Raw genomic sequence first — 27,778 nt, 5'->3', positions numbered from 1 at the left:
CGACGCAGGACGAACCGGACCGAGGAGACCCGAGTGGGGCCGAGGCCTGCGGCCGGGCGGCTCTGAGCGGAGGTGGCAGGGCGCGCCCCACCCAGCGGCCAGGCGGAGCCAAAGATGCTGGCTTCTGCCACGCTGCCCCTCCTGGGCTCCCAGCCGCCTCCGGCCTTGCCCTTCCCGCTGCTACTGCTGGCGATGCTGAGCGGCCCGGTATCCGGCCGCGTCCCCCGCTCGGTGCCCAGGACCTCGCTTCCTATCTCCGGTAAGGCGTGGGCGCCCTCGCCCTCAGCCCTTCGCATGGCGCCCAGGCCCCGCCTGCAGGTGCCTGCACCCACCTACCCTCTCCACGGACCCGGGCAGGCGCCCTGGGGCCTCTCGGCGCAGCGCATCGCGTCCCGCGCCGCCCACGCCCCATCAGGACCAGGGCGGGACTCCCACGCGGTGCTGCTCCAGCGCGTCGTTCTCCCGTCTCGCGCTTCGGCTCCCAAGACACGGCCAGGAGGCCCCCGCGGCCCCTTACTCGCAGAACCGCGGGAGGGTTAAGCCCCTCACCGTGCCGACGCGGACACTGAGGCCCAGGGAGGGAATGGGGGTTTCCTGAGGTCGTCCATTTCGGAGTTCTCTCTCCCTTATTCTGTCTTCCCAAACATACACCTGTGTCCCTCACGCCAGCTTGACACCCGTTCTTCTTCCAAACTCATTGGCCTTTCATTCTCCTCCAACCACCCATCCTTCTCCAGCTCGGCATTTCCATCTGCCCACTTCTCAAATCCATTCCCTTATCATCATTTATATGTCCCTGCAAGCTTTTTGCCCTTCTGGTAGCCCTCCTCTCCCTAACTCACTTCCCAGGCCTCTCCCAGCTCAGACACAACTCCCATTCTCTGATCCATGATCCATCCTAACCCTTTTAACTCCTCAGCATTGCCTGCTCTCTCTACACGTTCCCTACATTGAGTGTTGAGAAACCGTTGAGTGAGTTGATTTAAAATTCTGTTTAAATGATTTCTAAAATCTTCAGAAGGAAAAAAAAAAAAGGAGGAAGGAGATTTGGTCCTTTCAAAAGATGTGGAAGAAGCCAGGAGATGCCACAAGGTTAAAAACGGTCATTGGAGTGATTCACACTTGAGTGCTGTCTCCTGAGGTGGGCATGAGCATGGCCACTGACCTTGTTTTCTTCTCAGTGGACAATGAGTGTTAGTACTTTGTGCAGAGAACCAGTGAAGCTGAGAGGACAACCTGTTGGCAAAATGTCACAAGTGGGTAATAGTAATAATAGAGTCTAAACTTCAGACTAGTGACATGTAGGGTTGCTACAAATCCAGAAGACAAAGTTGTGGTCAGAGACTGGGGTTTGTTTGTGTTGGGGCAATAGCCACAAAATAGAATTGAGGTTGCCTGCCTGGGTTGATAACCAGAAATTCAGAGAAGTCTAGATAGCAAGGTGAAACAGAGAGGGGGATGAAGGGAGATTGGGTGTTCCAGGGCTTATAATGAACATGAGAGAATAGGCAGGTACAGCATAGACATGAGTTTGTGGGAGGATGGGGTGGGTGGGGCCCCATACATCAGCACAACTGGGAATGAATGGCTTGGAGCCATTCTGCCTGTCTTGAGGGTGGCTGAGCAGATGAAGCAGGTAGACCAGAGCTGTGTTGGTGCAGGGATAGGGGCCCCAGAGTGAGCTAAGAAGGTAAAGTCATGCTAACTTATTTGTCATAATATTTATTTTTTTAAAAGATTTTATTTTATTTATTAGAGAGAGAGAAACAGCATGAAAGGGGAGAGGGTCAGAGGGAGAAGCAGGCTCCCCAATGAGCTGAGAGCCCGATGTGGGACTCCATCCCAGGACTCTGGTATCATGAACTGAGCCGAAGGCAGACCGTTTAACCAACTGAGCCACCCAGGCGCCCTGTCATAATCTTTAAATAGAGTTTTGAATGATGATACGAAGTTTAGGTTTGGCCCATATGGAGCACATGTCTAAGTAAGAAAGAAAGGAGCCATTTTGAAACATGTTGTACATGTCAGTTGCTTCCACATATGTTATCTCATTTAATTCTGTCAACAAGCCTGGTTGTTGGTGTTTACAGATGAGGAAAGTGATGCTCAGGGCAAGTAACTTACTCAAGATCATAGAGCTGGTAAGTGAAAGAGCCACATTTAAACTCGGGCTGATCTGTTTCCAAAGCACATACCCTTCCCAACTCTTTGGGTGGAAGTGGGGTGGGGTTGGGGAGGACAAGAGCAGTGGGAGAGACAGGGGATGGTCTCCTAAAGTGTTGGTGAGGAGAGTGAATTGTTCCCCTTCTAAGTAAGAAGTTACTAATGAGTAGTGATGAAAAAAAAATAAATTTGGAGAGGAAACTACTTGTACCTTCTATAGGTATTTTCAAATTATGTATCATATTGCTATGAATAGAAATTACAGACTTAATATTTATGCTGTTATTTTAATAAACTGTTCTATTTTTATAGAAAAAGCATACTTGACTGCATTGTGTGCTAAATATTCTGGCCTCTCAGTTCTCTCTCTGTGGGGAGGTTAGATGGTTGGCCTGTCAAAGCTCTGTTTTTCACCCTCATGGCTGCTAAATAAATAGTACTTGGAAGAAAACAGAAATTGAGCCCTTGGGTTTTTCCCTTATGGACCCAGCCCTTATGAAGCAATGACTGATATCACTCTCTCCTCTCACCCTCTCTTCCTGCCAGAGGCTGACTCCTATCTCACGCGGTTCGCTGTCCCGCAGACATACAATTACTCTGTCCTCCTTGTGGATCCTGCTTCCCATATACTTTATGTTGGCGCCCGGGACACCATCTTCGCTTTATCCCTGCCCTTCTCAGGGGAGAGACCCCGCAGGGTGAGAGATGGAAGTGGGGAGGACTCCAGAGCATGTGATTAGATGCATGGTTTTATGGGATTGGTGGGGGGGGGTTGTTCATAATAACCAAATATGTAACAGGGTGGGGGCGGGAGGGGGAGTGTTGGTGAAAATGAACATAAAATATTCGTTATCTTTGCTAAGGGTGATGGGGTGGTGGTCATGGTGACTGGGGAGGCTATGAGGGAGGTTCATGATAGGGAGGAGGCCACAGTGAGCAGGTTTCAGGTCATAGTGGGCAGAGGAATCATTAGAATCACATTTCTTTAGGGCAATAGCTTTTAAACTTTTTTGACCACCCCTTAGTAAGAAATATTTGATACATTTTGACCTAGGACAGGAAGTGTGTATTGGAAGAACCCTTTCTTGAAAGAGTATCTATTCTCCTATGTGTGATATATTCTGATATATCCTATTTCATTAAAAATAAAAGCAATTGATTTCATTACTCATTAATGGATGGAGACATCCAGTTTGAAAAACAATGCTCTGATTGGTGGGTGGTGGTGGTTGGGGTGGGGGTGGGGGGCTCTGCAGTTCTCAGATTGATGAAGGTCGTGGAACTGTTTTAACTACCCTGACTTGGGAGGAATTTGGGGAAAATCTGGGAGAAACAATTATTCCTCCTTTCTCAGATTGACTGGATGGTGCCTGAGGCCCACAGACAGAACTGTAGGAAGAAAGGCAAGAAGGAGGTAGGTGTGACTCTTGTCCCCATCCTGAGTGTCAGTTGAGACTTAGTTCCAGCCCTGACTCTGTGTCTGTCCCCTGCCGTGCTCCCATCCCAGTGGGCCCGGGCAGGGACTCTAACACCATGTCATTACCTGTCATCTCTGATCCCAGAGCTGCATCTAACTGTCCTGACACTACCTTGCCTTTCCTTGTACCTGCTGCTTCTGATTCTCTCTAACCATCTCTGACCCCCAGGACGAATGTCACAATTTTGTCCAGATTCTCGCCATTGCCAATGCCTCTCACCTCCTCACTTGTGGCACCTTCGCTTTTGATCCGAAGTGCGGGGTTATTGTGAGTGATGGGTGGGAGGATGGGAAGGGTCTTCTATGAGTGACCATGGTGCGGGGCATGCTTAAGGCCACACTTGTGCATGATACACATTGGGGGTGAGGGATGTCCTCACAGGGTGGAGCCTTTGTCTGCCACGGAAGGGGGGGTAGGAAAGGGAGGGGGAGGGAGGTTGTCTGTGGAAGTTGAGGTATACAGAGTGTAGAGAGAGAAGAGGGATGGTGAAGGGAGTTAGAGATGCTAGCTAGGCCTGGGAGAGGATAAATCCAGGAGAGACTTTAGAGGCCAGTAACTCCTGTTTCCTTTGCTCTGTGTATGCTTTGTCTAGGCAGCCTAGGTCCATTTCTTATTCAGCACAATTCATGCCTGCTTCTTTCTCCCACAGCATGTGACTGTCTCTCACCCCCTTCTCCCACCTCCACTGCCAACTTCATTCTGTGTGAGCTGTGACCCTCTGCTCTCACGGCTTCTGAGGTCACTGCCCACTAATATAGTACTTGGATCTTGCCTTCAAAGTGGGCACTGTGTCAGTCACCTTTTCCTCTAGGCCCTGTTCATTGCTGCTGGAGCCCTGGGCATCTCCACCCTCACACTCAGGCAGGCTTGGGACATGTATACTCCTGATCATCTCTAGGCCAGTCATGGCTTCTGGAGTTAATGGGACTGGTGGCATCTCAGGAAGGTCTTACTGTTTTTGAACTCTCAGCTTTTCCCATCAGTTATCCAATAGTCAGTCACTGGTCCTCTGCCAGCACACACTTGTGACAAGAATCTAGGATGAGTCAGAAGCCTCCCGTGTTCTTTGTATTCATTGGCTTCCTTTTCTGCTCCAAGGAGCAATAGGGTAGTACAATGACTCCCTTTTCTGGCCCTGATTCGTAACCGTAGATTTTGACTTGACCCTACTGCAAACTGGAGTACTGCTTGCCACCCAGATCTCATCAGTGTGTATGTCCAAACCCCTCCTTGTTGAAGACGATCCTCATATCTCTGGCTTTGAATGCTATAATTGTATATGCTTTGTTGTCCTAGTCAGTCCCTCTGGGCTGTCCCTGAGATTAGTTGGGTTTTTGTTGAGTCTTTTTCATAATGTGGATGAAAGACTTTCCATCATGGTGTGGATAGCTTCCTTTTCTTGGGAAGGTTTCCAGTTCAGGGTGGTATTGAAAATCTCTATCACCCATCAGGTGATGTTGCGGGTTTGGTTTCCTTACAGTTCTCACAAAGCTCGGAAAGTAATGGTAGAACTACCATTGCCATTTAGGTCTTTTTCCAGTCTGCACACACTTGGGGAACCCATGGGTGTGAATACCGGTGCCATGGCTTATAGACAACATGATCACTTCAAGTTAGTCTCCTAGAGCCTTCTATTCTTCTTTGGCTCTGTGAGGGGACCCTAATGGTTGTTATATTCTACAGACATAAAAGGTTCTGTACATCTTGTCAGGATTGGACTCCTATTCATTCCTGAGAAAAATCAGCAACCAGAGTGGAGCGAGGGGTCTGCCTTTTTCCTCCCATGACTTTTAGCTCCTTCTCTGAACTCTCCTATCTAGCAGGTGTATAAAATGAAGAACCATCCTTTGGTCAAGGCTTGTTTGTAGGAGAATATAGGGCACAGCCCCCTGCCCCCAAAATCAGCTGTGTTAACTCTTCAGGCCATATACTAGACTGCCCTCTAGACTTCTTCAGTGCTCTCAAGCCTTTACTGTTTGATCCTGCTACCTAGCAACTCCTGTCTGTTTAAGCAAATTCTTGCCTTATCCTTAGTGCTGAACCTCTCATGTCCCAGACTGATGACTTTGAGACCATGTATAACTATTATGTGGGAGCTTTGACTAGCTGATCCAGACACAGCAACTCACTCAGAGTTGATTGCTCAGAGAAACAAAGGTTCTTACAAAAGGCAATTCAAGCACTGGACCCACCAGCTCTGACAATGTGGAGTGCTGCCATTCAGTGATAGCTCATTGGACGTTGGAGTAAAATATTTTAGTTTGCTTTGTTGAGGAAGTCCTAGCAGTTAACAGAGAAAAATGCTAGACTTAACAATAGCAATGACAAGACTTCCCACTCAGTTGAAGATGTACTCTGTCCCAGGCGTGGTACTAGGGACTTTACATTCGAGATTTAGTTCTTAGCACCCCACTGTGATATTTAGGTATTATTTATATCCATTTTACAAGCAAGGGAATGGAAGTTCCAGAAAGTTAGGTACCATGTCCAATATTATGTAGCTGGCAGAGGCAGAGCCAAGATTTAAATCCAGCTGTGTCTGGTTCTGCCCCAGAACCCTGATCTTCTAGTCCAGCCTGCAGCAGAGAAGACCTTATCTGGTTTCAGTGTCTTGTGGCATTTGTCCTGTTTCATGTGACAGGGACCATCTTTTCTTTTTTTTCCCCCTAACCGCCTGGGGAAGGTCCTTTGTCTATCTTGTGTTCTTCTTGGCCAAAGCCAAAGGATGGATTCCAGCCCTACAGCTCAGTGAGAGCCTTCCTGCCTAGCTCTCTGTCTTTCAGCTGGAGGGACTTGCCTTCACCATAACTGCTGATACAATGAGGAATCTCAGCATTCAGACAGAGACTGTAATGGAGTAGTCTTACCCCCTTCAGACCCTAATTAAATGTCATTTTGACAAAACAGTAATCATAACCTATCTAGTTAATAGGAGCCTCACTTGCTCAAAAATTATAAACCTACATAATACAGTGATGCCATTTGGGGAAACTGGATGAGGACTCGTTTTGCATACTGAGTTTTAAGGGGCTGATAGGCCATCTCTGTGAGGAAGTCCAGCAGCCAAGTCCAAACACAGACCAGAGATTGGAAGGCATCAAACTTTCAGAGAATTTGGGGAATAATTTGCATAGGAAGTCTAACTGGAAATGTAAGAATGAGTGAGGTCATTGAAGTATATATGACAAGGACTAAGGATAGATCCTTACACAGTTAGGGACTAGAAAGGAAAATAGAAGCAACCAAAAGAGATAGAGAAGCAACAGTTAGATAGGGGGAGGATGGTAGGCTTCCAAGAGAATCAAGACAGAATATTTGAAGGAGGGAGTGAATCAAAAATATCAGATGCCCCATAAAGATTAGGAGGTTGAACACTGAGAAAAGGAGTCCTTGGTGAAATGTTAAGGGAGTAGTCTTAGGCACAGGGATGGGAAAGCATGATTTGTTTTCTGGGAATAACAAGCATCCAGGTCTGGTTGGAAGAAAGTGTTCATTTTGAGCAGTATTAGAAAGGAAGTAATTTGGGCTAACAGGTTTGTATTCTAGGCAATGGTGAGCCACTTTGTCACTCTCTTGCTCAAAAATTTATCGAGGCAGTGACTGATATTGTAGGAATATTAATCTGCAGAGCAAATTGGGGGCAAGGCTAGGCAGTGTGGAGAGGAGGAGATTACTGCTGTAGTTCAGGTGAGAGGTAGGAAGAGCCACCACAACACGTATTAACCTTTGTTCAAAGTTCCCAGACATCTTAGTAGTCTCTCACTCAGCTGTCATCCATCTCTTTTCTCAGGCTAGGCTGCTCCCACTGCCACACAGGTGAGATGCTTGTGCCCCTGTAGGGTCCCTCATTCCATCAGACTCCCTTGGCCCCGTGTTCCCTTTTAGGGGACCTCAGATCACATCTTATTTTAACAGGCCTTGTTCAAGGCTCTCTTGGTAAAACAAAACCTTATTTCCTGACTATAGTTAATAGATGAGTGGTCAGAACGGGCCCATAGTATACTTATACTCAGGGGATACATATCTGTGTGGCTGCTGCAACCACTATCAGTGTAATTAGGCTCCAGCAACACCATATGCCCTCCCTAGTGAACTAGAGGTATTGTGTCTGGCTCTTCATGCCATAACTTTGATTCCTAACCAGCCACAGTTAATTTCCCTGCCAGTCTCCGGTTGAAGTCATCCCCGGTTTCCATTTTTAGATGTTATCTTGAAAGCTGTCTTAGTGCTGGATGCTCAGGTAAGGTAACTTCTGGCTGGCCCTGGTGGACTCCTACATCTCTCGCCTCCTGTCCAGGTCAGTCCTGCTGTGGTCCCTGAATGAAGAAGGCAGTTATTTGACAAATCCTCAAATTTTGACCTGAACTTCAGATCTTTGCTAACTTTGCAGATTCCCTTCCCCCTTTCTATGTATCCCTGACTCTGGTCCTGTCCTTTATCTTTGGGGTAAGAGTAGGGGGAGGAGGCCCCTCTCTCTAACCCCCCGGGCTTCAGATGATCTTATATCAGCCTGCACTCTTTTTTACCCTTCCTCCGGATGCCTCCTCTCTTCCCTTCGTCCTCCTTGTCCTGTCATATAGTCCCCAGCCAGTTGCAAACCCTAGCATTTCGGAGGAAAGATCTGCCTCTTGGCCTCTTAGTGTCTTAGTCTAGGGCCATCGACGGGGTTCCTTCAGCAGGGCATGTGGGTGTTGGTACTAGGGGAATGGAGGGAAGAGGAGTAATTTGATGAAAAGGGGGATGGCAGAGATGGGAAATGCCGGAATAGGTGGGGGAATCAGGAACAGCAGACTGGGAGTTACGGGGATGGTAGTGGATGAATGGGAGATGAATGGAAATTGGGCATTTCCTTCATCTGACCATCTTTGTAATTCTCACCAGGAGCCTCTCCATGACCCTAAACCAATTGCCCCCTTCTGGTCTGTAGGATGTGTCCAGTTTCCAGCAGGTTGAAAGACTTGAGAATGGCCGGGGGAAATGTCCTTTTGAGCCAGCTCAGCGGTCAGCAGCTGTAATGGCTGGTGAGTGGGGAGAGCCCAGAACCTGTGGCTCCTTGCTGTAATTGCCTCCTTCCCCACCCCTGCTGTTGGAATTACTGTGTCCTTTCTTTCCTTTCCTTGCAATGCCTATTATTCCCATGTCTCTTTCTAGCCCTTCCTGTTCTTCCCACAGTGCCTGTGTCCTTCTGCTTTTCCCCAGATTCTTCCCCGGGGTTTTCTCTAGAGTATGCATCCCCTACACCTCTAGTGTAAGTGTTTGCTCTCTTAACCTCATTTTCTTTTCTCATGGTGTTCCCTCCCACCCCGCCCCCGTTTATAAGAGGAATCTACTACAGAGCATATTGTAACACATTTGGAAAAAGTATGGAGAAGAAGATAGAAATCTTGTAGAATAGTGCTGTCCAAAGGCACTTTGTGGGACAATAGAAATGTTCTGTGTCTCTGCTGTCTAAAATGATAGCCACTACTTACACGTGGCTCTTGAGCCCTTGGACAACATGACTAGTTTGACTGGAGGAAGGAATTTGAGTGTCTAATGTCTACCATCTTTGCACAGTTCTAGAATATCAGAAAACCACTGCCACTATTGTGGGATATTTCTTTCTAGCTTTTTAAGTAAATGTGTGTGGGCACTTGCATCTGCACTCATACATATAAATTTTGCTGGCTGGTCCTTTGTTGCTCAGAGGAATCAGTAATCAGTAATGACTGTTAAATTCCTGCTCTTACTTCCTTTGACCAAGCTGTATACAGTTCAAGTGTGCAATGGTTCAATCATAGTTGATGCCCAAATCTTTTCTGGAGAATGACTGCGTAATCCTTCAGCAGCCACAAAGTGAATTATTTGTGTGGCATGGAGCCTGTCTTTTAGGTCCACCCTTCAAATTCAGAGAGTCCATCCATTTTCTCACAAGAGTATAAAACGAGCAGGTTAATAGAAATTTTATGAGAGTGTGTGTATATTGTAAAACTTTTAAATGTCATGCCACATGGATTTAATTTTGAATTTTGTCATGTAACTTTTTATCATAGGCATTTTTATACAATTTAAAAAATTTTTAAAAGATTTTATTTGTTAGAGAGAGAGCAGGAGCAGAGGGAGGGGTGGAGGGAGAGAGAGAGAGAGAGAGAGAGAAGCAGACTCCCCTCGCTGAACAGGGAGCCTGATGTGGGGCCTGATCCCACATCCCAGGACCGCGGGATCATGACCTGAGCTGAAGGCAGACGCTTAACTGACTGAGCCACCCAGGTGCCCCCAATTTAAAATTTTTTTGTGAAGAAAATTTTTAATAATATGATGCTACCCATCCTGTGAGCATACCATAATTTAATTAAGCAGTCCCAAGTTATTTATACAAGTTTATTTGATTTCCAGGTTTATTTAATTTACCTCAGAGTTTTTGCTAGTACCCATAACACCATAATGAACACTTTTGTGTGTAAATTTTTATCCTCATTTTAGATTGTCTCAAGATTCCTGGAAATGGATTACTATATCGAAGGGTGTGAACATTTTATGGCTCATTATTTGTTGCTAATTGAGTTTTTAGAAAGAGTGGTACCAGTTTACACCCTAAATCAGCAGGAATGAAAGTGTTTTGCTTTTTTCTCACATACATTTTGCTAGAATAGTATTGTTTTCATTTTGAAAAATCTTTGCTAGTTTGAGGCTAAAAAATAGCACCTTGTTTTAATTTGTATTTCTTTGAATATTAGGGCAGTTAAACATTTTTAATATTTTAGTACTTATTTTTGTTTCTTCTTTGGTAAATCCTCTGCTCATATTCTTGGGCTAATTACCAGGTGGGATATGTGTTCCAATCTATATCCTTTCCTTTGTGGTTATATATGTCTTTAAGTTAAATCCTTCTCCAGTTAGAGAGCAGATAAAAATTTTTCTTCTTACAAGTTTTCCCCCCAAACGTTTAACTCTTTGATCTGTTTGGAACTTACTTTGATGAATGGCATGAGATGGAGATCTAAATTTATTTTTCCCAGTTAGCTGATCAGTTGACTCAGCAGCATTCATCATACTGCTTTTTCTTTCTTCACTGACTTTTGCTGTTCATTATTGTAAAATTAATTTTTACCCATTCTTTTGGACTACATTTTATGAAAAACAAAAATTGGGACACAAGATCTAACAGTGAATTTTTTTTTCTTACTCCATGGCGTTATAGAAAAAGTCTTAAAAGCTAGCTATACAAATTAAATCACTCTTAGTCATACAGTTAATGACTTCCCTTTTCTGAAAAGTAATAAAATAACAGAGTTTTTGAAAATGAACATAGGGGCGCCTGGGTGGCTCAGTCATTGAGCGTCTGCCTTCGGCTCAGGTCATGATCCCAGGGTCCTGGGATCGAGCCCCACATCCGGCTCCCTGCTCAGCCGGGAGCCTGCTTCTCCCCCCCTTGCTTGTGTTCCCTTTCTCGCTGTCTCTCTCTCTCTGTCAAATAAATAAATAAAATCTTAAAGAAAAAGAAAACATAAACTATAAATCTAGTAAATACAAGATTTGTCATTTTTATCATTCATCTGCAATTGAAATTGATGAAACCTTGTTTATAGTCATACATGTTTGCATAGAACAATTTAGTCAATAGTTTTCTTGGCTTTTTATCAAACATCTTTGGCAAAACTCTGAGCCAGTCATTGGGTCATTAAGAAAGATTTACCAGTTTTAGCAGCTGTCTCTTGATTCTACATAATTTTTTATCAACAAAATGACTTCTTAATTACAATAATCTAAGGTTAATTGATTACTTTGACTTTCTTTGTTTCTTCTTTTTTATTTAAAGTTTTTATTTATTTATTTATTCATGAGAGAGAGAGAGAGGCAGAGGGAGAAGCAGCCTCCCAAGGTGAGAGAGAGAGAGAGAGAGGCAGAGGTAGAAGCAGGCTCCCAAGGAGCAGGGAGCCTGATGCAGAACTCGATCCCGGGACCCTGGGATCATGACCTGAGCCGAAGGCAGACGTTTAACCATCTGAGCCACCCAGGCACCCTGACTTTCTTTGTTTCAAGTAATAATATTTATACTCAACCTTCTGCATGTAATCTGTGTTCCAGTCAGCAAGTGAATTCATGTGGCTTAAGAACACAAATTTCATAAATAAGATCATTGTATGACAAAGAACATTTTCAAAAAGGAAAGACATTTTTCAAAAGGATTTCAAGTTTCTTTTTTTTCCAGTTAATGAAATTCAGGTTGCCTTTCATCTGATAATTGATGGAAATGATCAGAAGTCACTTTCTAACTATTTAGAATGGCTGACTTCTCCATGTCTCTTTCTGTCTTCAATCCAAATCACAGTCAATACCAATATTATACATTTTCCTCTAAAGTTCGTACTTTATAGGGCTATAATTTAAATTTCTTTAAACTTGACATATGTGCCAGTGTTCAGTTGGAGCTTTCAATGTTGATCTATTATGCCCTGCTGCCCCTTTGTTTTGAAAATAGCATAGAAAATTGGGGCGCCTGGGTGGCTCAGTCGTTAAGCGTCTGCCTTCGGCTCAGGTCGTGATCCCGGAGTCTCGGGATCGAGCCCCGCATCAGGCTCCCTGCTCCGTGGGAAGTCTGCTTCTCCCTCTCCCACTCCCCCTGCTTGTGTTCCCTCCCTCTCTTGCTGTTTCTCTCGATGTCAAATAAATAAATAAACTCTTAAAAAAAAAAGAAAGAAAATAGCAGTATAGAAAATAGTGACAACATTATGTAAGAACTAGAACTTAAATTCCCAGTTAGGATCTGTAAAAATGTCCTTGAGGATTATAGAGCTTTTTGAAATAAAAAGAGGAGCTTTTAGTAATGAAAATATTGATTAGAATGTAATAGCAGGAGCATTTCTTATTTTAAATTATAAAAATTACAGTGTGCATTGTGGGTAATTGAGAAAATATGGAAATATATAATGAAGGAAGTGAAAAGCTAATTGTAATTCAGTCATTACCAGGTAGCCCTATTACTATTTTCGACTATTTTCTTCTACTGTGTTTGTGTGCATATTTGTAATACATTGGAATTATCATACATATTTCATTTAATATTGTATACTGAACATTTTCTCATAGAATTAAGTATTCAAAACATGATTTTTAGTGATTGCATACTCTTCCATCACATGAATTAGCACAGTCTATTCCCATATAATTGTACATTCAAAGTGTAAAATAAATTTTTGCTTTTATAAATAATGCAGAAGAAATCCTTTCACATAAATGTTTATGTAAATCCCTTACATGAATCTAATTAATTGCATATGAATCAATCCAGAAAGTAGAATTGCTAGGCCAAAGGGTCTAAAGGTTTTTGTTTTTTTTTTAAGATATTGTTTATTTATTTGACAGAGAGACACAGTCAGAGAGGGAACATAAGCAGGGGGAGTGGGAGAGGGAGAAGCAGGCTTCCCGTGGAGCAGGGAGCCCGCTGTGGGGCTCCATCCCAGGACTCTGGGATCATGACCTGAGCCGAAGGCAGACGCTTAACGACTGAGCCACCCAGGCGCCACCAGTGTAAAGTTTTTATGGTACTTAGTGGATTTGGCCAAATTGCACTCCACTTAGTCCCGCCAGCATTGGCAAGAGGACCTCTCTCATTGCACCCTTGTCAGTCCCAAGTAAAATAGTTAATAAACATACAGTGATTCCTCCAGAGCCCAATTTTATATATTTTTGCTTGCATCTCCATTAGTGAGTTTGAACAACTTTCCATGTGTTTATTGGTACTTGCATTTCTTTAGGAAAAAGCCTCAGAAATCTTATCTTCAAATATGGCATTTATTTTTACTGCACTTAGATAATTTTTTTTAAAGATTTTATTTATTTATTTGACAGAGAGACAGTGAGAGAGGGAACACAAGCAGGGGGAGTGGGAGAGGGAGAAGCAGGCTTCCCGTGGAGCAGGGAGCCCGATGTGGGACTCGATCCCAGGACCCTGGGACCATGACCTGAGCTGAAGGCAGACGCTTAACGACTGAGCCACCCAGGCGCCCTGCACTTAGATAAAATTAACAGAATTTTCTCAGTGTCTCTTTTTGCACTGTTCCAATTTGGAAAAATGCAGATATTTTTACGATAATGTTCACATTAGCCTAAGAACACTGGCAATTCCTTCTGTCTCCTTTGGAGGGTCTTTGTCTCCCACTCATCCTTTCAAGGTTGGGGTTCCTTGGACCCCCTCTCAAGGTCCTGTTGTCTTCTCATTCTATGTGGTTGTGGTCTCAACCAACCTCACAGATTTGTTTCTACTGCGTTCTGATGCCTCCCAGACATTATCTGGGGCTACAGACCACATATCCAGCTGCCTTCCAGACATTTCCACATAGGTGTCCCACAGAAATCTCAATATCAGCATGTCCCAAACCAAGCTCATCATCCTCACTCACGTCCCCCAACCCTGCTCCACCACCAGTGTCCCCTCCTCTGAGTGCACAGTGCTGTTACCCTCCCAAGTAACCCAGCTGGAGACAGCAGTCAGTCATCTTTGGTTCTCCCTATCAACATCCTATAACAAATAGGGCTTTTATCGAGAAGAGCAGAAGGAGGGAGTATTTGTTCTTTCTCTTAGGGAATCTATCCTATGTTTTATCTTCTCTGTTTGATCTCATTGCATCTTGCGATTACTGCCTCTGACAAGAGGCACTGCAAATGTCCCAGATGTACCGGGTGCTGCCAGCATTTTGGGGTCAAACCTACCTCTTAAATTCAGGAATGTTTGCCCCAAGACTAGCATTCACACACTGAAACAAGACAGAAATCCTATGTGATCAACAGAGGAAATGGTAGAATAAACACTGCATCTCCAGCTATCTAATTATGTCCTCATCATAGGCTGTTATATTAAAAAAAAAAAAAAAAAAGTAGCTGGCCTAATCCTTAGATAAGGAAATGGAGAATATTAGGCTAGGAGCTATCTATCCTGCAAAGCTCTGACTGTGTGAAGAAAAGGGAGTGCAGGAAGGAAGGCCAGGTCATGTTTAAAATCCTTTTTTTTTTTAAAGCTAATGAATGATTATTCCTATTGTAAATCTTCTTTAGAAGTGACTGTTTTGATACCAGAGTGAAAAATTGGAACCCCAGGGTGGAGTGAGATACTACTGTGGAGTATGCAAGGCTGTCAGCGTTGGGTTGCTGACACGTCTGGGAAGACTATGTCACAGGCTTTACACTTGGGCGATGAGAGATCTCTTTCCACACAGAATTGTGATTTTTCTTTGGTTGTGATTCTTCATCTTTTGTGGCTTTCAGTCTTTTTTTTCCCTCGATATTTCCAAAGTGAAAAATACCTTAATTTGGGGGGGTTATAAAAGCTTTTAAAAGATGGTAACTACAACAAACATTCAGTGAGTACAAAAAAGTAGAAAGGAGAAAATGAAAATCATTGTAATTCCATTAATCAGAAATGTGTCAGTAACACTGTAGAGTTGTAGTTCCTTCCAATCTTTCCTATGTCTGCAGACATATATGTATTTTTTTAAAAAATAGGGTTAGGGTATACCTGGTGTGTTTTTTCTAACCAGTTTGCTCACTGAATTCAGCACTGGGCATCATTCTCTTTTGCACGTCATCTTTTGCCAATAGCAAACGTGTGTTTTAATGTTTACTGAATTGATCCATTCAGTACTGACTTGCCAACGATTGCACCTACAGGGGTATTTTATTATATGAGCAATGCAACATAATATTTGAAATTGATGCTGTCCTGGAGAATCTAGGACATGTGGTGATCCTGTGTCCTCCTGTCCTCATGACTGTGATGCTGCTGTTCCTTCTTGGGGCGCGTGTGTGTGCGTGTGCGTGTGTGTGTGTGTGTGTATGTGTGTGTATTGCAAGCCCCTTGGTACTCCTGGAGTACCTGGAACCCTGCTACTTCCCCCCAAAGTGTCTGACCCCTCCCGCTGCTCTTTCACTCCGAGTGAGTGTGCTCTTCAGCAATTCTAGGCCCCGGAGTTGCTGTCTGTCCCCATTGATCCCTTAGACACTTTTGGAACCTTTTACCTCCATCCACTGCTGGGTCCTTACAAAATATTTGTTGCTCCCCCTGCTCCCGCCACCAAGTCATGCTCCCAAATATTCATAACTGTCTCCTCCACAGATCTCTCTCCATTCTCAGGGTGTCCATTGACACAGCTTCTGCTGAGTTTTGGTTTTAGAGTGTTTTGTGTACAATGCTCGTAGGGAGATTTTTCATTGTAACTCTGGCTTCTGTATCAACTTTTCCCACTGCCTTGGAAGTACAGACGGTTGGCTTATTTGCTGCTCCATGTGCTATCAGACTATGCCCTGCCCTCAACCTGGTTTTCTCCTTCCTGAAGTACTCTGGGAGGGAATGGGGTGACATTTTATAGCCCACCCCTCTCCCTACCTGCTGGCAACAACTCAAGCCTGTGGTCCCTGAGGTTTCATAAGGAGCCTCAACTCACATGCATCAAATGGCGGCCATGCGCCAGGCCCTACGTGGGTTGTGTGTTTGTATCGCATTTAACCCTCAGCACTGCTCCGAGTGGAGGGTGGTATTATCACCATTCTATGTTTGAGGTACCTGAAGCTAATTTGCCCAAGATCATACTACTTATAAGTATTTAGGGTCCAAAGCCAGGCCTTCCAAGCTACAGAACACTTGGATTCTTTTTATAATCTCCAGGGATAGAATAGTCTCCCCTCCCCACCCCACAAGAGCATTTCTAACCCTCTGCTGCTGCCCTCAGAGGCTTTCTGACCCTTTTTTGCTTTGTATGAAGTATTTTTTAAAATAGTGGTTATTGGGGCGCCTGAGTGGCTCAGATGGTTAAGCGTCTGCCTTCGGCTCAGGTCATGATCCCAGGGTCCCAGGATCGAGTCCCACATCGGGCTCCCTGCTCCTTGGGAGCCTGCTTCTCCCTCTGCCTCTCTCTCTCTCATGAATAAATAAATAAAAAAATCTTAAAAAAAAGTAAAAAGAAATCTTCTTTAAAAAAAAAAATAAAATAGTGGTTATTTTTCCAGTACCTGAGACAAGCAACTTTGCTCAAGCATCTGTGACCCCAGGATGATCATGCTTCCCCCAGAGTGGCTCTACTCTACTGCTTCCTTCAAGGTGCATGAGTCCCCATGGCTCCTGCTGAGCCTCCCCTGCACCACCTCCTAGCACACCAGTCTCTCTTGCTTCTCTAGCCTCTCTGACTTGATTTTCCTGGTTGTCTTCAGTAGCCTTCCCCCTTAAATGGTGGTATTCCCAGGGACCTTTTCCTCACTTCCCCTTTCTCCCTGGCTATCACATTCATGGTGTGGCTTAAGCCTGACTCCCAAGTTGCCTGACTGGCCCTGTTGCCTGGGCCCTTCTGTCTGATTGCCTTCCAGTGTCTCCAGCCAGATGTCCTGAAGGGACTTCAACCTTAGCACATTCCACATCTGACGTCCCAGCTACCTCCTTTATGGGCCTTCTCCTATCATTTCCTGGCTTTGCTCACAGTATCACCCTCTGCTGTCACCCATTTTATAAGCTAGAGACCTTAAAGACATTATTTTATTCCATTCTTTCACATCTCATATTCAGTTAATTTTCAAATCTTGTTTTTGTTTCTGCCTCAGAAATATCCCCCAGTCTAGTCCTTTTATTTTTCCTCCCTCCCTCTTTTCTTTTCTTTTCTTCTTTTCTTCTATTCTATTCTATTCTATTCTATTCTATTCTATTCTATTCTATTCTATTCTATTCTTTCTCCCCCAGCCCTTTTATTCCCTGTGCTGCTACCTAAGGTCTGGCCTCCACTCTTGTCTGGATTGTGTGAATGGCCTTATAACTAGCATTATCTTCTTAAAACCCCAAACTGATCATGTCACTGTCTTCCTCAAGAAGATCTGCAGTTTCACTCTTACCTGTAGGATAAAGTCCACACTCCGTGGCACGGCAGAGCAGACTCTTCACAGTTGGGTGCCCACCTTTTCACCTCCAGCTCCGTCTCTGCTCACTAACCCAGCAGTCCCCTGTGCCAGAGCTGCGGCCACAGGGAGTGCCCCATGTCCCCGAACATGGCTCCTCTCTTCCCCACCCGCTTGTCTTCCTCTCTGAAGCCCGGTCCCCTGGCAAATAGCTCCTTCCTCTGACCTGGCTCAGCTGTCACCTCTTGGATGCTGTTCCCCCCGGTTATATGTGGCTGGGTTCTCCTCTGTGCTCCCCCACATATCTGCTAGTCCATGTCTCCTGGTATCTGAGCACACGTTTGTCTTCCAGACTCGAACGGGGGCTCTTGGAGGCAGTGATGTGCTTAGCACATGGCACAGTAGCTTGGACGTAGTAGGTGGTGAAGGAATGCCACTCTGTTCTCTCCAGAGTTCCTGGGATACTCAGAATTCCTCTGGGGGGCTCATGACCTTCTATTACCCCCAAGTAATTTTCTCCAAGGCGTGTCTGAGCCCTTGTCTGTGTTACAGGGTGGCTGTGATTGTTTTAGATTCCTCCCACAGAGCTATACCTCCCATTCCTGCCGGGCACCTGGGACTTCTCTCTTCTCCAGTCCCCACCATCCCTAGAGCACCTCTGCCCCTGCACTGTACCAGGAGGGAGGCTCTGCCTCCTCATTGCTTCCTCCAGCTGCCTATGCAGCTTTCATTAATCCCCCAGGCTGGTGTTCCTCCAAGTGAGGTCCTGAATCACCCACATGAGGGTAGCTCTGACTGCTTGTTTGAAACTTAGTTCTTGGGCCATCCCCTAACTACTGGGTGAGAGTTGCTGGGCCATGGGCCCAGGAATCTGTGTTTTGATCAATTCCCCAATTGATGATGGTATACCCCAAAGCTATGACTTGTCCTGAAGCAGTGTCCACCCCCCAGTCAGAAAGAGCACCAGTTCCCTCAGACATGGACCAGAGTGGGAGAGCAGAAGTAAGACCGGGGTATGCTGAGAAGTGAACCCCCTTCCTGGAGAGTCACGGTGTAATCAGTACGGTAGGGAATAGAGGTGGCCCTAAAACAACAATGACAACAAACAAGCCAACAGACAAAGCCTGATTTTCACAAGGCAGCCCTTATTCTTCCTTCCTGCACGTTAGCATGTCGGCAGTTCTCCCTTAACATGGGTGGCCTTTTCTACCCTGGAGCCCTTTGTGTCTACGTTGACTGTAAGTGAGATGCTGCCTGTCAGGTGCTTGGCGGTGCCTACCATGCAGTGGGCGCTCAGCTCCTGTGGGTTCCTGCCCCCGTGTCATCCCCTGCTCTGCCTGCAACCCCCTTTGTTCCCCTCAGTCGTCTCTTACAGCCCGTCTCCTCCCTGTCGCCCTGCAGGGGGTGTCCTCTATGTCGCCACTGTGAGAAACTACTTGGGGACGGAGCCGATTATCTCCCGGGCTGTGGGTCGTGCCGAGGACTGGATTCGGACAGAGACCTTGCCGTCCTGGCTTCACGGTGGGGAGAGGGGGAAGGGTGCTCTGGGGAACAGAGCTGGCTGAGGCCGGGTGGCCCCAGGCTGCGTCTGTGGTATCTGAGGCCACTGGTCTCCCCAGCCCCAGCCTTTGCTGCAGCCGTGGCCTTGAGCCCAGCCGAGTGGGGGGATGAAGACGGAGATGATGAGATCTACTTCTTCTTTACGGAGACTTCCCGAGCATTTGACTCATATGAGCGCATTAAGGTCCCACGGGTGGCCCGTGTGTGTGCGGTGAGACCACTGTCCCTTCTGTTTGCCTGTCCCCTTCTGCTCTGCCTGTCCTGTCTTTGCCTCTCTGGGCCTCTGTCTTTGCATCTCTCCTCTGTCTCCTTTTTCCCTCTGCCTTGACTTCTTTTCTGGGAGCTTGGGGAGTGTGGGGAAAGGGCTCTGGCCTTTCACCCCCATAATTACCCTTATGACACATTGTCCCCAGGAGGCGGACTAGTGGAGAGGTCAAAGGCAGGAACTATTGAGAGCTAGTCCTGGGTTCAAGTCCTGGCTCCACCAGTTCCTGCCTCTGTGACTCTGGGCAGGTTCTTTAGCATCTTTGAACCTCTTCTGTGAGATGAGGATATTAATGATCTCTAGTTGTAAGGGTTGTTTTGAGGACTTAATAAGGTGACTTATGGAAAGCATGTAGGGCGGTATTTCATAAGCACGCAATGAACTCAGTCACTGTCATTGTTACTGTGACCCCGTCCAGCCCCAGATCTCCTTATCCCCTGCAGTATTCTGTATCTCCATCCTTGCATTTCTGTGCATCTGTCTTCCCATCTGTCCGTGTCTGCTCTGAAGACAGGGGGAAACCTATATTGGTGTCCTCATGCCTCCCACAATGTTGTTGTTCTAAAGAGAACTTCCCATGTGCTTGTCACCCCAGGGGGACCTTGGGGGCCGGAAGACCCTCCAGCACAGATGGACGACATTTCTGAAGGCTGACTTGCTATGTCCAGGGCCTGAGCATGGCCGGGCCTCCAGCATCCTGCAGGACGTGGCCATTCTCCGACCTGAGCACGGATTGGAGACCCCCATCTTTTACAGCATCTTTTCCTCCCAGTGGTGAGGGGGGCCTGGTGTGGGGGAGAGTTACAGGGTGGGAGATACATGGGGGATGGGTGCAGCATCAGTGCTATCTGCTCCAGAGGGGTTGGGCTCTCCCTGGAGCAGGCTGCATGGCTCCCTCTGCATTTCTCATGGGTCCTCTCATTGGACAGGGATGAGTTGCTGCTCCCTAGTTCCCTCCAAATATCTGGCTCCAACCTGTGACTCTTACAGGGAGGGGGCGGCCATCTCTGCTGTCTGTGCCTTCCGACCACAGGACATTCGGACAGTGCTGAGTGGTCCCTTCAGAGAGCTGAAACATGACTGCAACAGGGGACTGCCTGTCATGGACAACGATGTACCCCAGCCCAGGCCTGGAGAGGTGAGGGGGATGAATTTTCTCACTTCATGCCTGCATGGCCACAGGAGAGAAAGGGCCCAACTAAGCATCACGGACACTTCCTGGCCCCTGGGAAACTGTCACCCACCCTGTGTTTCCTCTAGTGCATCAACAACAACATGAAGCTCCAGCAGTTTGGCTCATCACTCTCCCTGCCTGATCGTGTGCTCACCTTCATCCGGGACCACCCCCTTATGGACAGGCCAGTGTTTCCAACGGATGACCATCCCCTGCTCGTCACTACGGATACAGCCTATCTCAGAGTTGTGGCCCACAGGGTGACCAGCCTCTCAGGAAAAGAGTACGATGTGCTCTACCTGGGGACAGGTATGTTCAGTAGTTCAGCGAGTTGCCCATCCAGTGCACACATGCTCCTGTCACAGAGCGGGTCCCCTACATACAGGTGTCAGAGTCCCCAGGCACAGGTACAGTTCTGTCATTATGTCTTACCACTTGTCTGCTTCCTAGAGGACGGACACCTCCACCGAGCAGTGCGGATTGGAGCCCAGCTCAGCGTCCTGGAGGATCTGGCCTTATTCCCGGGGCCACAGCCAGTTGAGAGTATGAAATTGTATCAAGTGAGTTATAGATCTGGGGGAGTCTGGTGGGGGTACATCTGAGTCCAGAGCTGGGGTCTGGGAGATCCAGCGTACTCTTCTTTCCTCACTCTCTTTCTGTAGAGCTGGCTCCTGGTGGGCTCCCGTACCGAAGTGACACAAGTGAGCACAACCAACTGTGGCCGTCTCCAGAGCTGCTCAGAGTGCATTCTGGCCCAAGACCCTGTCTGTGCCTGGAGCTTCCGGCTGGATGCATGTGTGGCCCACGCTGGGGAGCATGGAGGGTGAGTGTTGCTGTGCCCGTCTCTTGCCTGCTGCTGTCCCAGGGCACCGGCCCATCCACATGTTTGTGTCCGTTTTTCATCCGCTCCTCAGTCGGTAGAGCGTGTGACTCTTGATCTCAGGGTCATGAGTTCAGGCCCCATGTTGGGCGTGGAGCCTACTTTATTTTAATTTAATTTAATTTAATTTTAGAGAGCGTGAGTAGGGAGCGAGGGGTCGGGGAGGGGCAGAGGGAGACAGAGAGAGAGAATCCCAGGCAGGCTCCACGCTCAGTGCAGGGCTGATGCGGGGCTGGATCTCACAACCCTGAGATGATGACCTGAGCCGAAATCAATTTGGACACTTAACCGATTGAGCCACCCAGGCTCCCCCATGTGGAGCTACTTAAAAAAAAAAAAATGTCTCTCATCTGTTAGTGCTGCCCTATCTGTGTGTGTGTGTATTCTGTCTGTGTCACTGTGTGTCCATTTGTCAGTGCATACTGACTCGTGTGTCTGTCCATCTGGTGCTGCCTCATCAATGTCCTTGCCTCTCTGCTGGACCTGCCCTGACCATGTGACTGACCTCCAGGTTGCCCACACTTCTCAGTTTTCATTTTACAAGAGCTCTCAGAAGTGTTTGCAGCGTTGACTGCTCCCTCCTAACTTCCTTGAGATACTTGAGCCTCTTGCCTTCTCTGACTCTGCATTCTCCTGGATTTCCTCCTTCCCCCACCAGTCTGTCTCCCTTACTGACTCCTTTTCCATCCCACTTCTGAATGTTGGTACTCTTCAGGGTTCATTCAGTCCTTCTCTTTACACTTCCACACACTCTCTAAGTGATCTCATTCCCGTTATCTTCAACACCAACTGAGTGCCGCCGACCACCACTGATGTGTCTTTAGTTGAACTGGGGGATTCCCTATCTCATCGCCTACCTGATATTCCCTTCACAAGCAACTCAAGCTGAGCAAGTCTTAGCATGCACCATTGTTTTCCTCTTTCCTTCACATGCTCTTCCTGTTTTTCATCATTGCAAAAAAGGGACCTCCACCCAAGCCAGAATTGCCTGTGCTGTCGTGCAGTTAGTACTGACTCTAGCTCCATCTGTCATATCCTCAGTCCACAGCCACTTTCCCCCTTCCCTGCTGCTTTCACCCTAGTCCAAGCCATCATCGCTTCTTGACCAGATTACTCTGGCAACCTCTTAATTGGTTTCCTTTTGACTTTTGGGGGATCCGACCATCTCTTTTCCCCTCAGGGGCTAGCTTAAAATTATATATCACATTGAAGCAAATCCCTGACATCATATTCATCTGAAATATTTCAATATGTATCTCTACCAGGTAAGGACTCTCCCTCTCTTTTTCTTTTTAAATTTTTAAAAAGATTTTATTTATTATTTGAGAGAGAGAGCATGAGAGGAGGGAGGGACAGAAGGAATCAGACTCCCCACTGAGTATAGAGCACACCACGGGGCTCGCTCCCAGGACCCTGGGATCATGACCTGAGCTGAAGTTAGATGCTTAACTGACTGAGCCACCCAGGCGCCCCCTGCAATAAGGACTCTGTTAAAAAACATTTTATTATAAGGAATTTCAAACATTCAGAAGTAGAATAATACAATGAATTCCTATCATCTCTTGCTCAGCTTCACAACTATCAACTCCTGACCAGTCTTGCTTCACCAACACCCTTGCTCACTCCCAGTTATTTTATAGCAGATCTCAAACATCTTATCACTTTATCCATAAATCTTGTAGTATATTACCTTTAACGCAGGTGGAATTAAAAATAAGACAAAACCATATTATCATTATTATACCATAAACTTAATGTCATGAGACATCCAATCAATGTTCCAGTTATCTCAATTGGGTATGCTTCAAGATAGTTGCTTAAGTTAGGATCCAAATAATGTCCATCGATTGAAATTGATTGATGTGTTTCTTAAGTCTTTTAAGTTTTAGGTGAGATTCCGTTTAATGAAACATTTTTGATCAATTGCTTGGAAAATACTTTTTTCAAACTGACTTTGAGATGTCCTATTTTGAAGCCCAGTTAATTTATAATATATTTGTACATACTACTGAACCATAAGGTTACCAATATTTTAGAAGTAAAAGTATTTGTTTTGGGAATCAGTTTTTCATTAAGAATGTTGATCTGGTAGTTTCTCTTGGGAGAACTTTTAAATGTCTAAGACAAGGCAAGTGCTTTATTGTTTTAATACCCATTAAAATAAGAATTTCATTGTTCTTGTGTATACTGTGTACTTGAGCCTCTTAAGATGTATGTATGTGTGGGGTGTGGGGTATGTGTATATGCTAGTATATTTCTTGGTAATTCAAGAAATTACCAAGTTGGTACTTCTTTTTTTTTTTTTTAAGATTTATTTATCTGAGAGTGAGAGTGAGAGAGCATGCGCACGAGTGGGGTGAGGGGCAAAGGGAGAGTGAGAAGGAGAGAAGCAAACTCCGCACTAAGTGCAGAGCCTGAGGCAAGGTGTGTGGGGCTCCATCCCAGGAGTCTGAGATCGTGACCTGAGCCAATATCAAGAGTCAGATGCCCAACCGACTGAGCCACCCAGGTGCCCCACCATGTTGGTACTTCTATGCACTCTATCCTCCACACCTCAATTCATACAAGCGAGAAAAACAGACTGGAGTTCCTGTGGCTATAGCTGCTCATATGGCCTTCCCATGTTCCCTACTCTCAGCCAGACTAAGTGACCTTGGTTTTACCCAGGAGACTGTAATGTATTCATACCAGTTTTGGAGCTCATTTCAGGGGCCTTAATTCATGTGCAAGGAATTCACACTCAAATAGAGTCTATCTTTGGTTGAGATTTTGTGTGTTCAGATCAGTGGAGGTAGCTTGGTGGAGGTCTCCCTCTGGGGAGTGGTGACGGAGTTTAGAGTGAACAGTCTGTACTGCTGTCCCTGTGTCACGCACAGTCCACCCATATCCTGGAAGTAGCAGGATTGTGTTGTTTGAAACAGATCCATTAGAGGCTAATAGACATCAATAGGTGTTGGAGAGAGAAAGTTCCTACATAGAGGTGAGCCGCTTTTATGAAACAAAAAGTCATCTCCCTCACAGAATTTTGATTCACTTTTATAGAAAAGAAGTTTTCTCTCTTTTTTAAGATTTTTTTTATTTATTGAGAGAGAGAGAGAGAATGGTAGAGAGAGAGCATGAGAGGGAAGAAGGTCAGAGGGAGAAGCAGACTCCCCACTGAGCAGGGAGCCCGATGCGGGACTCGATCCCGGGACTCCAGGATTATGACCTGAGCCGAAGGCAGTCGCTTAACTGACTGAGCCACCCAGGCGCCCAGAAGTTTTCTCTCTTAATAGAAAACAAGTTAACTGTAGTTTTTATGTCCCCCCCCCCCCCCGCCCCGAGAAATCTTGTGGTTGTGGATACCCAGATACATTTCGTGGAACGTTCATATGAGTTTTTTTAAAGCATCCTCCAAACACCTTTCCAACAGACTTACTGCTAATTCAATTCTCTGTGGTCTGCTGGAAATATGTGTAGAATTTGACATGGCAAGTGTCATGAGGAGCAAAAGGGGTATTGGGGGAAATTTTATTGATGAGGCTGATAGTTTGACTATCAGAGAGAATGTTGACTGATAGTTTCAGAAATATTTATGAAATGATGGGAGCTATGAGCCCATGACATTACTAAATGTTCTTTGGTGCCGAGCAAAGTAGAAGGGGATGTTGACACTGGATTTACCAAGTATTCTCTTCTATACAGGCTGGTCCAAGACATAGAGTCAGCAGATGTCTCTTCTTTGTGTCCCAAAGAGCCTGGAGGTCTGTATGGTTTAGGGGAATGTGGGTGGAGTGGGTGAAAGGGGCTAGAACGCTGTCCATTTGGGACCCACTTTAAAAATTGGAAGGTATGGCAGCCAGTGACCCGTGGTCTTACTGTCTTTGGGAATCTCCATTTTATCTTTGTCCCCATGGCTCCTTCTTGTGTCTGATATCCAGCTATAGTCCGCTACATTACATCCCAGCTGGTAGCATTACCACCTTTCATGTCTTTGCTCTCTCTGCAGAACGCCCAGTAGTGTTTGAAGTTCCCGTGGCTACAGCAGCACATGTGGTCTTGCCATGTTCCCCAAGTTCAGCATGGGCATCCTGTGTGTGGCACCAGCCCAGTGGAGTGACTGCACTTACCCCTCGGCGGGATGGGCTAGAGGTGGTGGTAACCCCAGGCGCCATGGGTGCTTATGCCTGCGAATGTCAGGAGGGTGGGGCGGCCCGTGTGGTAGCTGCTTACAGTTTGGTGTGGGGCAGCCAGCGGGCCCCCCCAAGTCAGGCCCACACAGTGGGGGCTGGACTGGCCGGCTTTCTCCTGGGGGTTCTTGCAGCATCCCTGACTCTCCTTCTGATCGGTCGGCGTCAGCAGCGACGGCGACAGAGGGAACTTCTGGCTAGAGACAAGGTGGGCTTGGACTTAGGGGCCCCACCGTCTGGGACGACGAGCTACAGCCAGGACCCTCCCTCACCTTCTCCTGAAGATGAACGGCTGCCCCTGGCCCTGGCCAAGAGGGGCAGTGGCTTTGGTGGCTTCCCTCCACCCTTCCTGCTCGATCCTTGCCCGAGCCCAGCCCACATTCGGCTTACTGGGGCTCCTCTAGCCACATGTGATGAAACGTCCATCTAGGGCAAGTGACCACTAGTGCACAGGTGACTGCTGGAGGGGGACGACCATCGAGATGCTGGGGGTACTGGGCCTGGAAGACGGTCATGGGCTCTGAGTTCTCTTTGATCTTTGCGTCATCCCTTAGACTTCTGTGTCTGCCCTCTTGGGACCTGGCTGGGCTCGGGGCCAAGCCTGTGCTTGATTTCCTGATTCCCATGAGAGACCAGAGCTACTGTCTCCAGTGAATCAGGACTTTTCCCACCTCTGACCTCTGAACCGCTGCGACCCCTTCAGCCTTGGCCTCCTCTCTTCGGGGATGGGGTATAGGACATAGCTCTGACTTTGTCTTCTGGTAGGCCCTGGCCGGAAGGAAGAGCACTAGAGTTGGTGGGGGGCTAGTGTGCATTAAGTCCTTTTGTTCATTCTCTTAGTTTATCGGATTCTCTGTGGGGAGTGCATGATCCCCGTGTTGCAACATGAAATCTCTGCCCTGAGATGTCTCCCAACCCAGTTAGTTGCCCTTCTTCCATGAAAGAGTGTGTGTCAATATGCACGTGTTTGTGGGAGTCCTGGCCACATGTGCATGCATGACTGGGCCAGTGCTCTGGTGTACCCCTGGGGGGTCAGGCCCGGTGCTCGGGTGTACCACTGGGGGGTCAGGCCCAGTGCTCAGGTGTACCCCTGGGGGGTCAGATGGGGGAAGATGGGAATGAGGCATTGCCTGCAGAACTTCAGACCCTGTAGCCAGTGAAGGAATGGTTTTCCTTTCTAAAAGGAAACAAACCACCACCCCGTCCCCATCACCTCCCACAACCCTTCTCTTGAGTAGAGGAAAAACTCCCAAAGTGACCTTTTGGGTGGGAGGGACAACGGTACACATGACCCCATCATTTTCTTTGTTTTTGCCTCCCGGCTGCCACCACTGCCACACACAGCTGTTCTTTCTCTGGCTGGAGTATAGGCTGGAACCCCCTTCTTCGGCTCCCGTTAAAAAAACTTTACAACATTCTAAGTATTAAGGGACAACAAAAGGGGAACAGTCATAGGAAATACAAGTTGCATAAAAATAGGTTTGTATCAGTGACTTTACTCAGGTTGACACCCTTGCCCTAAGTCAGAAGTTCTCCACCTGGGGTCCATGGACTCCCTGAAATCGATGCAAAATGTTGTCTGTACATGTGTGTCTGTATTTTTATGGGGGATGGGGTGGGTGGGTATGGCTTTCATCAGCTTCTCAAGGCCTTAACAAAGCTAAAGGACCATGCCTCGAGGTCGCCACCCAGTGGTCACGCTGAGGGAGTGCCATTCACGGCAGTTCTTCCTGCCCCACCATCCGTTCCCTGTGGTCAGCCTCTGGACTCACAGCCGCTGGATGCCCTCTTGTTTCTCCGGTCTCTGGAAGCTGGGCTCTGTGTGTATTTGAAGATACTATCAACTCCTACCAAACATAAAGACCTCTTCCTGCTTCACAGCTCCCAGATGCTCTAGGAGTCTCCTGCTCAGTTCTGGTCTTGCCCTGTGTATGTGCCTCGTTCATCCCTGGTAAGGGACCCCCTTGGGCTCCAGTGAATGATCCAGCCCTTCCAAGTTGAAGTTTTCAGCTCTACTTTCCTTGGCAGCAGCCTGTGAACTATTCAAAAGAGTCCCCTTGGGCTTGGAATTACCAGTGGCTTTGCCACTAATATGTATATGATTTTCAGCAAGTAATCTAAGTAGGAACACTGGTTTACTCATCTGTAAAGTGGGGATAGTAATACCTACCTCAGGGTTGCTGCAAGGATTGAATGGGAAAACATGTAAACAATAAAGCACTATCTATACCAGTA

At 46.6% G+C, this 27,778-nt stretch overlaps 1 protein-coding gene across 7 annotated transcripts; it reads left to right on the top strand.

Moving 5' to 3' along the window:
• On the top strand, nucleotides 1-27,778 carry SEMA4F (ssemaphorin 4F). Of its 7 annotated transcripts, XM_027620503.2 has the most exons (15): nucleotides 161-259; nucleotides 2,091-2,141; nucleotides 2,710-2,861; nucleotides 3,518-3,577; nucleotides 3,810-3,908; nucleotides 8,569-8,662; nucleotides 18,897-19,016; nucleotides 19,115-19,266; nucleotides 19,916-20,094; nucleotides 20,311-20,458; nucleotides 20,581-20,803; nucleotides 20,945-21,054; nucleotides 21,157-21,317; nucleotides 25,059-25,117; nucleotides 25,363-27,778. In XM_027620503.2, the coding sequence occupies exons 4-15, from the start codon at nucleotides 3,527-3,529 to the stop codon at nucleotides 25,971-25,973; spliced, it is 2,007 nt and encodes a 668-aa protein (XP_027476304.1). In that variant the 5' UTR covers nucleotides 161-259; nucleotides 2,091-2,141; nucleotides 2,710-2,861; nucleotides 3,518-3,526; the 3' UTR covers nucleotides 25,974-27,778. The 7 variants fall into 7 exon arrangements, with proteins under 7 accessions (XP_027476300.1, XP_027476301.1, XP_027476306.1 ...); XM_027620499.2 differs by lacking the exon at nucleotides 2,091-2,141 and having other exon boundaries at nucleotides 1-259; XM_027620501.2 differs by having other exon boundaries at nucleotides 172-259; nucleotides 2,091-2,861.

The sequence above is a fragment of the Zalophus californianus genome, chromosome 8, assembly GCF_009762305.2.
Source record: "Zalophus californianus isolate mZalCal1 chromosome 8, mZalCal1.pri.v2, whole genome shotgun sequence".
Taxonomy (NCBI): domain Eukaryota; kingdom Metazoa; phylum Chordata; class Mammalia; order Carnivora; family Otariidae; genus Zalophus; species Zalophus californianus.
The sequence above is the reverse complement of the archived record's forward strand: the minus strand, read 5'-3'. Positions and strand labels throughout refer to the sequence as shown.

Excerpts from the sequence above, each read along its gene's own strand:
- SEMA4F (XM_027620499.2), top strand. The coding sequence starts at position 115 with ATGCTGGCTTCTGCCACGCTGCCCCTCCTGGGCTCCCAGCCGCCTCCG. Across the intron at positions 2,862-3,517 it reads CAGGGGAGAGACCCCGCAGG|ATTGACTGGATGGTGCCTGA; the intron begins GTGAGAGATGGA and ends CTCCTTTCTCAG. Across the intron at positions 19,267-19,915 it reads GGGTGGCCCGTGTGTGTGCG|GGGGACCTTGGGGGCCGGAA; the intron begins GTGAGACCACTG and ends TTGTCACCCCAG.